Source organism: Manis pentadactyla, chromosome 1, assembly GCF_030020395.1.
Source record: "Manis pentadactyla isolate mManPen7 chromosome 1, mManPen7.hap1, whole genome shotgun sequence".
NCBI classification, from domain to species: domain Eukaryota; kingdom Metazoa; phylum Chordata; class Mammalia; order Pholidota; family Manidae; genus Manis; species Manis pentadactyla.
Genome location: NC_080019.1, coordinates 137,052,314 through 137,067,162, shown reverse-complemented (window position 1 = coordinate 137,067,162; position 14,849 = coordinate 137,052,314). Strand labels below are relative to the sequence as shown.

General features: G+C 31.9%; 1 protein-coding gene across 10 annotated transcripts in view; it reads left to right on the top strand.

Annotated features, from left to right (window-relative positions):
* The window catches only part of USP25 (ubiquitin specific peptidase 25), a 152,960-nt gene that overhangs the window by 131,085 nt on the left and 7,026 nt on the right, over nucleotides 1-14,849 (top strand). For all 10 annotated transcript variants that reach the window (XM_036881444.2, XM_036881441.2, XM_036881438.2 and 7 more), the window contains 3 exons: nucleotides 7,864-8,042; nucleotides 9,544-9,622; nucleotides 12,864-12,943. In XM_036881444.2, coding sequence (XP_036737339.2) covers nucleotides 7,864-8,042; nucleotides 9,544-9,622; nucleotides 12,864-12,943 — 338 coding nt within the window. The remainder of the gene's footprint in view (nucleotides 1-7,863; nucleotides 8,043-9,543; nucleotides 9,623-12,863; nucleotides 12,944-14,849) is intronic.

Sequence of the window (14,849 nt, the reverse complement as noted above, 5' to 3'; positions counted from 1 at the left end):
TACTGAAGAGTGTGTTTGGCACCTTATCCATGTTATTGGATATAGTTATTGTTTTTTCTTTCTCCTTATGGTGTTCTATCATATAATTATTCCATTTTTTGCTTTCTATCATTGATGTGCATATTCAAGAGTTATTTATTACCTGCTTCTATCGGGACCCTGTCCTATATCCAATAGATGTAGTGGGGAAATGATGGACTGAGTTCCTGCCTTAATGAAGCTTATTTTTTCATGGTATGCAAACACTAGTTGGAATTATCATCATGGTAAAGAAGCAATTTGACATGGAAGGAGAACATACAGGAAAACAAAGGCAGTAGTATCTAGAGGGCTTCTTAGAGCCAATAATGTTTAATAAAATATACATATACCAAAACATAGAATGTAAACATTTTTCTTTCACCTTTCACTTCTCACTCCACAGTTAGCTGCTATTGATTATTTTTTGTATATCCTGCCACATAGAAAAATTGACATTCAATATTTGTCCATGCATTTATAATTTAAATTAAAAATAGAATTGTACTTTTTTCTACTGTATTCTTTTTCTATAATTCTTTATCCATGTAATATGGTGGGTGATTATTCATGTCAAGATTTGTAGATTTTTCTTATTATTTTTCACAGCTGCAATTTATTTCCAAGCTTACCAGAATTTATTTGAACATTCTCTTAGAACAGGGCATCCCACAAACATAGGAAATGATAATATATGTACACCTGTTGTGGACCTAGGAACTTCTAGTCACCATAAAGGCTAATGGGATTAATATTTCAACATACCTGTAACTTACTGTTTAGGTTAGGACGCTGTCTCCCAAGCTAGCTGTTAACCTGCAGGGGCTTTAGGGTCAGATGCCTAGGTTTAAATCTTAGCTTTCTCACTTAGTAAATGTGACCTTAGGCAATTTACCTAAATTAATAGGGCTAATTTTTTTCATTAAATGATAAGTTACCTTGTGAATTTATTGAAATAATCATGTAGAGCTCTTTGGACAGTGTCTGTCACATAAAGAACACTGAAGAATTGTTACCTATTATTAATTCATTATTACTCTTGTTGATGGATATTTGAGTCATTTCTCAAATGAACATTGTTGTACATGTAGTATTGAAAACTCATACAAACATGGCAAAATAGAATTGCCAAGTCAAAATATTTTGTATATTTCAAATATTGACAATATTGTCAAATTGCCTCCAAATAGTTACACTAATTTGGGCTTTCTTTGATGGTTGTCTGAAATTGCCTTATTTTACGTGTTTCTTTGCTCTTTAAGGGTATCTCTTCATTAGTTTTTTGACAGTTATTTCTTTTTTTAATTTTATATAATTGTCAATAAATCATTTTATTTTCAACACTAAGAAAACTATAGAGTATATTGATAACCTACAGGGAAAAAAAGTTCAACTCAATATGAGAAAGTAAAACTTAGCCATCAGGACTTCCTAAGAGTAGAATGGGCTATCTTGTCAAACAGGGACCTCTTCCCTGGAACTAAACTAAAACCAAAACACTTATTCTCTAAAAGCAAGACATCCTTGAAGAATTCAACAGATGTCCCAGCTGTTTTATTTCTTGAAAGTATATAGCTGAACACATAAAATAATCTGTTGCTTTTTTTTAACAGTTTGATAATTTCTTTACTTCCTTCCTTCCCTCCCTCTCTCTTTCCCTCCTTCCCTCCTTCCCTCTCCCTCCCTCTCTCTTTCTTTTTTAATTAGTATATCATTGATATACAATCTTATGAAGGTTTCACATGAGCAACATTGTAGTTACTATGTTCACCCATATTATCAAGTTCCCCCCACACCCCATTGCAGTCACTGCCCAACAGCAACGTAAGATGTTATAGAATCACTACTTGTCTTCTCAGTGCTATACTGCCTTCCCCATGATCCCCCTACATTATGTGTGCTAATCATAATACCCTTTAATCCCCTTCTCCCCGCCCCCTACTCATCCTCCCCAACCCTCTCCCTTTGGTTGGGCTGAGCACACAGGGAGAGGAGCCTCTGTGCTATGCCCCTGTAGCTGCTGTAAATGGGGCCTCCTTCCAGCTGGCCTTGCACAATGGCGGCAAGGGTAGAAGTTTACAAACTGGTGCTGGCCAGGAGGAAGGAATGGCATGCAGCCTGTCGCAGTGTGGGGCCTCAGTGCTTCATTGCCAGCCAGGTAGATGGAGTGCCTGAAATTCCTGAAAGTTCCCCACCTACTGGGCTGAGTGTGCTGGGACAATTTTGTCCACCTCTCCTTTCTCCTTAGTAGCAAGCTCTTTCTAATCCTTGTCTCTTTAGCACCCCTCCCGCTGTTGGGAATTCTTTCAGTGTGCACGACTTCAGTTTGTCCTGGAGCAGCCAGTTCTGGGTACCCGTTCTCCACAAGGGGCTGGCATCACAGTCTCTTTGAGTATTCCACCTGTCTTTGCTTTCCGACCTCTCTAATCTCCAGAGTACCATGTGATGTGGGTTTGTGCTCCAGAGTAGATCTCTAGGAATGGGTGTTTACCAGTCCTCGGCTTCTGCTCCCTCCCGACTCCATTTCTCTTCCTCCCACCTGTGAGCTGGGAGGGCTTGGGTCCTGTCAGATGGCGGCTTTGCTCCTTTCCCCTTTTCTGTGAGGTTTTCTCTAGATGTAGGCAGCCTGTAAGCAGTCTGCAGGTCCCTCTTTCAGGATTAGTTGTATTTGATGTATTTTCTTGTTTTATGTGGTTATGGGAGGAGTTTTCTGCCTCACTTCTCATGCCACCATCTTTTTCCATGGCAGTTATTTTTTCTTATGTTAGCTGATAACTCATCATCTTTGCACATTTTTTATTTTCAGGAGTTTTGTGTTTGTTTAAGTTAATGGAGCTTTTGGTCTGCTAAGAAATTTGATTCACCTATAATTTACACATTACATTTTTAATTTTTTTAGCTATCTTTGTTTGTTTTTGGTGTCTTACTGTGCAGAATTTTAAAAATCTTGTAAAATGTAGCAACATTTTCTGTATGGATTTGGGGCTATATGTGCACTTCTAAAATTATGCAAGTTTCTAATCCCGGTATTTTCATAATTGTTACTTTTTGTTTAAATTCCTAGAAATGGGATTTTAGTTTTCTCCAAATAGAGAAATCTATAGCTGTGCAAACAAAATTTTGAATAATGCATCCTTTTCACCTGGACTTGATATACTATCTTTATCACATATTTAATCTATTTATAAGTGGGTCTGTTTGGGTCCTCTATTCCATTGATCTATTTTTCTGTGGAACACTACACCTATTTACATTATGGACCATTTGTAATATGATTTGACATTTTATAGGAAAACCACTGTATCGCTTTTGTTCTTTTATAAACAAAAATTTTGGCAAGTCTCATTTTTACTTTTTGGTGATTTTTAGAATCAATTGCTTCTTTCCTCCCCAGATTAGACTTTGATTACATTTGAATTATATAATGCATTAATTTAGAATGAGATGGAGAGTTACATTTTTTATTCTTGAATCTTCCCAAAAAGGAACATTCTATGCCTTGTTTCACTTTTATTGGTCCTGTTATGTCTTTTTAACAAATATTTATAAATTCACTTCATAATGGTGTTATACCTTTCTTTTATACATTCCAAGATGAATAAAAATTGTTTGTTTTTATGAATTGAGTCTTTAGTCCCACTTTTTCTACCAAGTTATTATACAGGTAATGGGAGAACTAATTAATTTTATTTATATTGTATCTAGTTACCATCTGGAACTATAAGTTTTCTAATAATTTTTCAGTTGATAATCTTGATTATTTCAGTAAACTGCCTCCCTGTATACTTTTAATTTCATTTCTAGTTTTATTATGTTAACCAGTCTTTGCAGAATACAGTCGAATATTAAAATAATCATAGTTAGCTCCTTTGTGTAGTTGCTGATTTTAATTCAAGTGTCTCTTGTGCTTTATTAGTAAGTGTGATACGTAATATTGATTTTCTATATATACTCCTTATAAATTTTAAAACTTTCTTAAATTCATAGTTAGCTTTCTTTTAAACTGGTGCTGGAATTCAGAAAATTTTCAATGCATCTGTTTGAGAAGCTGAATAGATTTCTCCTTAATCCTTAATCCTTGGAATGCAGAGTTTAACATTGACCTTTTTTTTAATCATTGTAAATTCTATCCTATATATTCTTTTTGGACACAATCTAGCTTATCAATTTTTGATAATGGTGTTAGCATCTATGTTCAAAGATAAATTGATCTATGTTTTTTTTGTATTTGTCAAAGTTTGATATTCAGGTTATGCTAGCCTTGTATAATCATTAAGGAGACTTTCCCTCTCTTCAAGCTTTGGAGAAGTTCAGATATCATAGAAATTAATCTGATCGTTGAAGATTTTATGTAACAGCACAGTTCTAAAATAGTGTGGCTTGATTCCTTTTTTGGGTATAGATCTTGGGCAACCTTTTCAGTTCTAACATTGTTATTCTAGGTCTCTTCCATTTTTTACCTCTTAAATCATTCTGGTGATTTATATTTTCCTAGATGATCATTTGTTTAATCAGAATATTTATTAGCATAAAGTTATGTGTATTATTCTTTTATAAATTTTAAAGAGTTCTGTAATTTTGGTATTACTACCTTTCTTATTTCTGGTGCCTTCCATCCAGCTTTTTGGAAAGAAAAGGCCTTTGCCTGTTTTTATCCAATAACCACATTATTTTATACTCCTTTTTTTTTGGTTTATTTTCTTTTCCTAGCTTGTTGAAAATAATTTTATTCTGTACTGGTTAACTTGGGATTTTCCTTTGACTACTAGTCTGGATGTGTCCTATAGGTTTTGATGACTTATATTCCTAATATTAGTCTTGATTCCTTTTGCCCAAGAACTATTTAAAATAGTACTTTAAAATTTCCAGTTATTTGGTTTGGGAGTTATTTTTGTTTTTAATTCCTATCTTGTTTGTAATTCCTATTTCACTGTGGTCAAATAATATATCTGGTCCTCTGTATTTTAAAGTACGTTTTCTTTATCTTTTGGTACATTGTCAGTTTTTTTTTAAGTAGTCCATAAACATTATATTTATGTATATACATATATCACACACACATATACACACAAATATATAAACACACATATATATTCTGAACTCAACCAACGTATTTTAGGGATAGGAACATTAAGACTTGGAGAATTATATGACTTGTTTTATGTTATGATAAGTAAGTGGTATACCTAGCTTTTTGAATCTTAGTCTAGCTGACTTCCCTGAGATCTTACTGCCTCCAGAGTATATTGTATGTTTGTATATTTGGTATCTTTTGATACATATGTACAGTTATATCAAAGTAAAGTCTGTAAGAAGTTACACATTTGTGTTAAGAAGTTACAGATTGTGTAAAAAATGTATATGATTTTATAATATTTAGAAAAGTAGAAAAAAGTCTGTGTAGAGATTATTAGGATCTTTAGAACTGAAGATTTCTAAAGACAGAATTCTTACTGAATGGTTCATCTGTAGGTAGATGGGGAATGAACAATACAGGCATCACACTTGTAGAGAACTTAAGAAACAAAGGTATGCATGCCTCTGAGGGGAGACAAGCCTGACCTAGATGGAAGGAGGTTTTTATTGAAGATTAATAAGAAAGAAGAATGAATAGGTAACAGTGGACCTGACTAGTAGGGTCACGTTAAAGTTTTGGTGAGAGAGACATTAAAAAATTAAATGCAAAGTAGTTCCATCACCTGATGACACATGTCACATTTTATTTTGTAAATGTGTGGGGATTTCATTGAAGTATCTGATAATTAATGTATACAATTACCTTCTTAAACAGCCAAAAAGCATGGAAAGGACAAACACAATTCTAAAACGGGATTCTGAGGGAGTAATATGAGCCAAATTTAACAACTCAGCAATGTTAACTTTACTCATCACAATAGATGGTGCAGAGGTCTGCTAAATATATCAGCGTGAAACATCTGTTGAAAATTTGAAGAAATAGATATGATTGCAGTATATTTTAAAAGTCAGAAAACTAAAAAGGAAGTTAATAAATTTTAAAAATTGAGAAATGAGTTTATATTGGTAAAATACATTTTTTTGTGTGCTTGAAAAATTACTCCTAAAATTTAGTGTGCCTTTGCTGGCTTAAACACCTATAAATTGTAAATGACATTTACTTGTGAAAATTAGGAGAATCTTAAATAGAGCAAAACCAAGAGATAAACACAATCTTTGAATAAAAGAGGATATATACTCCAGCTCTCTAATAGAAATCTATTTGCAATATATTAAAAAATCATAACCTCTATTTTCGAAATTAGGTAGGAGAATGGATAACCACTTAGTGTTTTGATTCTTTATTTCTAAACCTACAGTATTGTTTTAAGTGACTCACTACAAATTTATTTATTTTAGATCATACTAATTTTAGTCAAAAGGATGATACGTGAAATATAAGAATATTCAAAAACTCTTGTAATAGCCTATGATAATCATTGTCTTCAGGACCATAGTAAGGAAGAAAGTCATTGTTTTTGTTTCAGTTATTCACAAAATCAGTATATTTTTGTTTTTAAATGAACATGTGCCTTTTTTCCAAATTGGGAAAACAGGAAGATTTAAAATCTTAAAGAGTTCTAAGCAAGCATAAGTGTGCTAATTAGGTATGCAGTCAAGTGAGCTTTTATAATCTTACATGTCAAAATATAATTAATTTTCATGGCTATTTTTAACAACAGCATCAGGACTTTAGAATGACATGTATATCCTAAAAAAAAGGAATAATTTATTTTATCTATGAAGAATTATCTTACTCTATTTATAATACTAAGCTATATAGAAAGGACTTATTAACTTTCCCTTTAATGAAATGTAAGAATATATAACTAGAATCTTTATTTAATGTTTGTCAGCTACATTTTCTCCCTTCAATCAAATACAGCCATGTAGGTGGTAATATCAGGTTGGCCAAGTATTGCTTAAGAAAGTCACAGTGTTTTTTAATATATTTTGCATGGGCTCCAAAATGTTTCCTGGTTATAGAGCTAGGATTTAGATATAAGTCTCATATAAATGAATATTTTTAAAAGTTATTTTTAATCATATGGGCTTCTTATGTATAGCAGTATTTGATGGATAACTCTACACATATTTCTATATGAACAAATATTTTCCAGGTCATTTGGCTATGTATGGAAGCATTTATTAGTATTTCTTACCTCCCTTTATAATTAGTTGTAAATTCTGGGGTGTTTCTTATTTTTCTTAAAATGTAAGCTCAAACCTGAATGTTGTAATAGTGATGATATTAATAATTATTATATTAATGAAGTTTAAATATTTTTGAAGCAACGAGGAATTCATTCTGTGGTACTATAGTCTTGGACCTTGCTTTTCCATCCTTCATTTGTGAACTATTCAGCTACAGGTTAATTGTAATGATAATACTGTGCATTCAAAAGCCAGCCATTGTCTTTCAGATATGGGGATTCTAGGGAGCTAGAATTTGGGTTGTTAGAGATGTACATCAAACTGATATTAGAAAGCATAGGAATGGAAATCTCAAGTCTTACGATAAGTCTGAATTGACTTTGACCAAGCTCTGATAAGTTTTACAAAATTATTCACATAGTAGGTTTAGATGCATTGTGTAGTTTACCACTTCTCTGTGTGGAAACAAAAAGAACATTTATATAGTGAAGGGATGGGGCATATGTGGTCATTTTTTAGGAAATACTTTCAAACTATGGAACCTGGGGCAATATGTACCACCTTGTTTGTAATACTCTAAAAGGAAAAAAATGTGTTTGAATGAAAAAATAAAGTTAAAAAATTAAAGATTTCAATTGTAATTAACTAAAATTGGCATTTTGTTGCATTTTCTAGGCAATTAAGTTAGAATATTCAAGACTGGTTAAATTGGCCCAAGAAGATACCCCACCAGAAACAGATTATCGGTTACATCATGTAGTAGTTTACTTTATCCAGAACCAGGCACCGAAGAAAATCATTGAAAAAACATTATTAGAACAATTTGGAGACAGAAATTTGAGTTTTGATGAGAGGTAATTAAAAAATGTGAAATATCTAATTCATATGCTCAAATTGTCTTTCTTTTTGTAGCTCCCATTGCAGTTTTTGAATTTTTATATTATACATCTACAAAGACATATTTCAATAAATATATCACACAATTTGACTTCACTCAATTTGAACAGTTGCTTTGCAATTTTCTCTTGAGTTTATAGTCATGACCTTTAAAAGTTTGAACTAAAAATAATTTAGATCATTTTAGTATATTTTAATTGTGGACCAAGGTACTGAGCTAAGCAATATAAGGATAAACAGAAGAATATAAAGTAACTGCCCTTTGGAACTCAGTATTTTAGAGAATAAAAGAATTTCTTAATCCCTGCACTATGAATATTTCGAGTCAGATAATAATTTCTTGTGGAGGGACTACACTATAATGTAATAGGACATTTAGCACTGTTCCTGACCTCAACCAGTGAAATGCCAGTAGCACCCTGTCATGTGGTGACAATGCAGAATGTCCCCAGATTTGCAAATATCCCTTGAAGGGAGCAAATCACTGTTGTTCGAGAATCACTGGAAAAAAGAATTTAATCATATATACAAATAAAATAATTAAACATCCTCTGATGTAAAGAGAAGCCTTAAAATGGGCAAATTAATTATAGTTTATCCAAAAATGTTTCCTAGAAACTCCTATAAACTATGATATTAAAAAAATTAGTTATTCTAGTTAGAATTCATACTAATTCAAAAAATTTATGCCTCAGTTATATATTCAAAGAATTGAAAGTTGATTTAGAATACAGAAACATTCATGCTCTCTTGAAGTTCATTGGAGTCACAATTTAATTATGAAATAAATTATTCTCCTTTCATGAATGTCTCAAAAATACTGAATTAAAAATACTGAATTTGGAAAAAGTGTTCATGGAGTAGTCACATTGACTTCTTAATCTTTTGCAGCTATTTGTCCTGAGGACTACAAATAGTCCATTTGTTTTGATAATTTAGTATCTTTCATGCTTAACAGTGAGATGGATGTGGTCACTGCATATATTCTATGGGGATTTCTTTAGCAATGATTCTGATCATGAAATCCATTAAAATGTTTCCATTCTTAGCTAAAATGATAGGCATATTTTAGATTGCTTTTTAGTATTTATGAATAATGCCACTTGGGGGAAACTTAGATTAATATTTCTTAAGCTTGCTCAATAGATAAACATTTTATTTTTATTACCTATACAATCTTTATTAATAGAATAGAATATAAAAACCATATGTAAAAATAACATGGCAAATTTAAATTAGAATTATTGATACTGTCTTTATACACTTTGTAAGTATCCAACATTGGTGTAAAAAACACATTTTTCACTTTACTATTTGGGAGTTATTTCCTCAAAAAGTATTGAGCAGTGGAAATGGATTTCATTTTAATGTGTTGGGTAGTTTTGTTTTATGTCACACACACTTTCAGTTTTTATGAATTTTGCTTTTGATTTAGGAATGCATTTCTTTTATTTGAAGGTGTCACAACATAATGAAAGTTGCTCAAGCCAAACTTGAAATGATAAAACCTGAAGAAGTAAACGTGGAGGAATATGAGGTAATGTGCCTTCTAGAGGCTGAACAGTAGGTTGAAGAATCCTGTAATTCACTGATCTTCATTTCAGCACAACTGAGCACATGAGAAAATGAGGCATAGAGAGGTGAGGTTACCTGCCCCAAGTTTTCACAGTTAGTAGGTTACATCTTTGTTGACAGAACCTGCATTCTTTTAGGTGCTATGGTACACCTAAGTCATACTGTATTTTTCTTCATTTGCTGTATCAGTTATTTTAGGGAGAAGTTGAAAATTTGTTTTAATCATTATAGCCATATATATTGTCATTACTGGACAGTGTTGTGTGTGTGAGAGAGAACACGTTGCACATCATGTACTTGTAATTTTTGTGCACAGAATTCTCTGCATTAACTTTGGCTTTAAAATTATATATTTTTTAATTTACCAGTTTAAATACCTAGTATTTCTTCAGACTTAAATTTAACTTTATACTTTGTCCTTTTTAATTTATACAGCTAGTAAACTTTAAGTTGATTTCATAAGTGCCTTTGATTGTTTGGTCCCAGTAACAAATTTAATTACTTTAGATTTCCCTCAAACAATTACTGTATTCACCATATTGACAGATAAAAGAAAAACATTAATTTTTGATGAAAACCTTAGCTATCCTGGATTACAAGGTAACTAATCTGCTGAAATGTGTCTCAAAAAATAAAAAATAAAACAATAGCAAATATATAAGAATTGTAAACATTGAAAGCTTTCCTTTTGTGACCAGGAAAAAGGGATGCTGCAATCCCCACTTTTATTCAGAATTGTACTGTAAGTTCAAGCAGGACAGTAAGACAACAAAAATTTTAAAAAGTAAAAGATTGGACAAGAAAACAAGTACCATTATTTACAGATTTTATACCTAGAAAAAACAAAATCTAAATAAATTTATTGGGACAATAATAAAGTGTTGTTCTTTAAGTGCCTAAGGAGCTTCTAGGTGTGAATGGAAACCTGCTCTTGACAGTGGGAGCAGGGAAAGGCCAATGAAAGAGGCAAGCATTCCAGGTTGATAGGCAGCAGGCCTAAATAAACAAGGGAACTTAATACAGATCTTGTCTTATATGGCTGTAAGATGAGATCTTCATACCCACCAGTCAAATCTTAAAAAGTTTTATAGAATTCTTAACTGGGTTCAGTTGCGTTTACTGTCCAGATGATATCAACACTGCATCACTGTTTCAAGGCTATGTCTTTGAGGCAGCCTCTGGGAGCAGGGGAGACAGGCAGAACCCATATTACAAGGATGGAATGGAGGTGAGGAACCTCCGATTGCTGGGGTCCAGCTTATATGTCAACTGGCGGTCACTTCTCAAGGACGTTCCCTCAGCAGAGAGCTTTGCAACATGTAAACTTATGTCAAATACAAGTTTTATTCCTTTATCCCAGTAACAAATAGAAAATGAAATTTACAATAGCATCCAAAACTATGTAGTATGTAGAAATTATTTGACAAAAAATGTGCATGAATTTAAGAGACATTAAAGAAGACCTAAATAAATGCATATGTGTGTGTGTGTGTGTATACACACACACACATATATATATATATATATATATATATATATATATATACACACCAAATTTCAGCAAGTAATTTGATGGAGCTTGATAAGCCGATTCAAAAATTTTGTGGAAATTCAAACATCTCAGTCTAGCCCAGACATTCTAGAGGAACAAGATAGGAAGGCCTATTCTATTAGAACTCAACATAGTATCTTAACAATTATGCTTTGTAACAATAATAGCGTAAGAATGGGTAAATTAGAACAACAAAGCAGAATAGAAGATCTAGGAATACATTAAAAATAAATGTACACAAAATACCAGAGTTAGCAAGCAAATGGGTTACTCACTCTACCCCTGTTTTGAAGATCAAGTTATGTGGGACTTGATTTTTAATTGCAGTTTGATGCTGCAGTCCCTCCCTAGTAAGGATGCTTTATCAGTTTAGATGAAAACTTCTCATATTCTAATTGCACAGCCATTAAATCTTACAAATATTTGTATGACATGCTTTTGGAATTTGTGTATCCTACCTCTTTTCGTCTTGCTATAAAGTCAAGACCTTCAGACCAAATCCACCTATTTTTATAAGTAAAATTTTGCATACTGTGCATGTGTTTTCACACTATAGTTGTGGAGTTGAGTAATTACAACAGAAACTGCATGGCCTGCAAAGCCTAAAATATTTACCATTCAGCTCTTTACAGAAACAGTTTACCTACTCACAACTTTTAAGGCAATTCTAGTGACAGTAAAGTGGCAATTTGAATACATTCCCCAAACAAGCTAACTTTACACTTGCAGACAGATTTTTATCTTTACATATTATTAAGTAATGAAAATTATGCCTAAAAAAGTTAAATACAAAAATTAAAAAGTTAAAATACTTATATTCAAGGAGGGTAGAGTTGGTCAATAACTGGTTTTACACATGTTTTAATTTCATTTTTATATAGTAATGTATGTATACAAGCTTTAATAACTTTGTATCAGTATCTGTACCTCTTTTAGGTTAATCCTATATTGAGTCTTACAGTTTTCCTTGAATCAGTTTTTGTTAAAAAGGGCAAGAAAAAAAATCCTGATTTTTTTGTTTCCTAGAGCTTACAGGATGTCATTTCTGAGTCATGTAGTTCTATTGCATGCTTTATAATTGTTTTTTTTTTTAAGGGAGGGGCAGTTGAAACGTGAAGCTCCTATTCTCTTCACCATCTCAGATGAAGCTACCACATTTAAAATTTAGCACAAATTTGGCAAAATTAAAGGTTGAATTTATTGTGATATAATAGTATACTTTTTCTTTTAGTTCCTTAAATTTCTTCATCAAATAACAGTGTTTGGTGTTGATTTATATTAGAATAGTAACTTATTTTACCTCCTATATTGGTGTGATGTAGAGCTATAAAAATGATATACTTTTATACTGAAGAGTATTTGAGAGTAATAACCTGATTGATTATCCTGCTTAGGTGTTTGTGTTACCTTTTAGTAGGATCTTTATTATTTAAATACTCATCAATGTCTAATTTTTACATTTATTTTTATATTCATAAATACTCATGTGTCAGAAATTAAAGTCTTGACCTAGATCTAGTTTATCTTAACTTAGAATTCTTTGCTTCTGTTAATTTGAAGTTATCAAAACAATGTATTACTTTATACATGGTTTTAGTTATAGTTTTAATGTCTTCTTCCACATACTTTTAATATTTTCTTTCACCTATAGGAGTGGCATCAGGATTATAGGAAGTTCAGGGAAACAACCATGTATCTCATAATTGGGCTAGAAAATTTTCAAAGAGAAAGGTAAGGCAGAGTGCACAAATATGAAACAAAAAGCTTAATTTTTATACTTAATCCTATTCAGATATGACTCACAGAAAAGATTTTTTTCACAACATGTATTTTTAATAAGTTTTTATTTTAGGAAGTTTTAGATCTACAGAGAAATTGCACCATTAGTACAGAGAGTTCCCATATACCCCACATTCCCTTTAGTATGTTTCCATTTTATATTAAATCTGTAAGGCTGGTATTAGTATCTTTGTTTTTATCAACTCTCAAGCACTACAGTTGAAGCTTTGGATGAAATAGGATTACATTAAAGCATCAAAGTTTGCTGGGAACCAAAGAAGCTGGTACCCAGTTCATGGAATTCTTTGTATTGCCTAATGTCTGCCTTCAGTCACCAGCTTTTTTCATATTCTTTCTGAGTCTATTCTTGACTTCAAGTCAGAGGTAGCGTTTCCAACCTTACTCTGCCCTAACTTTCAGTTACTGTTAAAAATATAGCTCTAGGAAACTGATCATGTATCTTCTAAGTATTGTGACTGCAGAAACAATTAAGATTATTTTTTATTTAAATTACAGATGTTTTTTAAAGGACTTTCTGCTGCTAAATTATAATATTGTTACTTATTATTTTAATTGCTATTAAGAAAGGATGGATATTGAATTATTTATTATTATAGACTGTTTGCTAGTTTGCATTTACTTATTATCCACATAATTATTAACTCATATCCTTTAACATTATTTGCCTAGTAATTTTTTTTCTTAGAAAGTGCTATATTTTAAATATACTATAACATTGCAGCCAAATAAAAAGGTTATTGAACTCTTTCTTTTCTTTCTTTCTTCCTGTCCTTTGCTCCCCTCACGTCCCCCTTTACCTCCCCTCACCTCTATGTAAAGTTAAGAAACCCCCACTGAGGCAGTGATATTTTTTTTTTAATGACAACTTGGACTGTTACTTCTAGAGCCATTCTGTCCAACATTGTGGCCACCAGCTGTGTGTGACAATTTAAATTAATTAAAAACTTTAAAACTAAAACTTCAGTTCCTGAGTCACACTAACCACATTCTGAATGTTCAGTAGCCACATGTAGCTAGTAGTTACTGTATTGTCCAGCACAGATACAACACTTCCATCATTGCAGAAAGTCCTGTTGAACAATGCTACTGTATTCACTGGACAGTGCACAATACCATCATGTTTACACTTATCAAATTTTAAAAGTTATCACACAAAATTAAAAAGTACTGTTAATATTTGGATACAGTTATTACAGTCCTACAATCATTGTGTAATTTTAAGAATTTTAAGATAATTCACTTTGGTCACTGAAGTAGAAAACTATATTGATCAGTTGCTCCATTTTATGAATTATTATTTTGGTCAAAGTTTTATTTCTTTAATAGGAATATTCAAATTCACTTTAGGATATCTGAGATTAATATTTCTGAGAAAAAAGTTACTATGATCTTATAATTGAATAGAGTGTCTAAGATTTCAGTTTTATGGGAAACAAACTAAAACTAGGTTCTGTAGAGATGTAATAACTTTGTCAAGGTCACATGACTAGGGAGAGAAAAATTGAAATAGAGACCTCTGTAGTTTAAAATTTAACAGATAAATACACAAAGTATTTGTGTACTTTTTGCTCTTTGCGTACCTTCTACGTTAGCTTTTCTTAGCATTTGTTAAAGGACTTTAAGATGTAACTTGGAAGTGTGTTTAAATGTATAATTTGCTTATTAATTCTCAAACATATACTTGATCAGAAAGTAATATTATAGTAAACAAGTATTTATTAAATTGGAAAGATCAACTAGAAAACTGGTAATGGTGACAGATAATACTTATGGAATATCATGAAAAGAAGTGTTAATTTTATGCTCTACAGCTGTTGTCATAGCTAGCAACATGTAA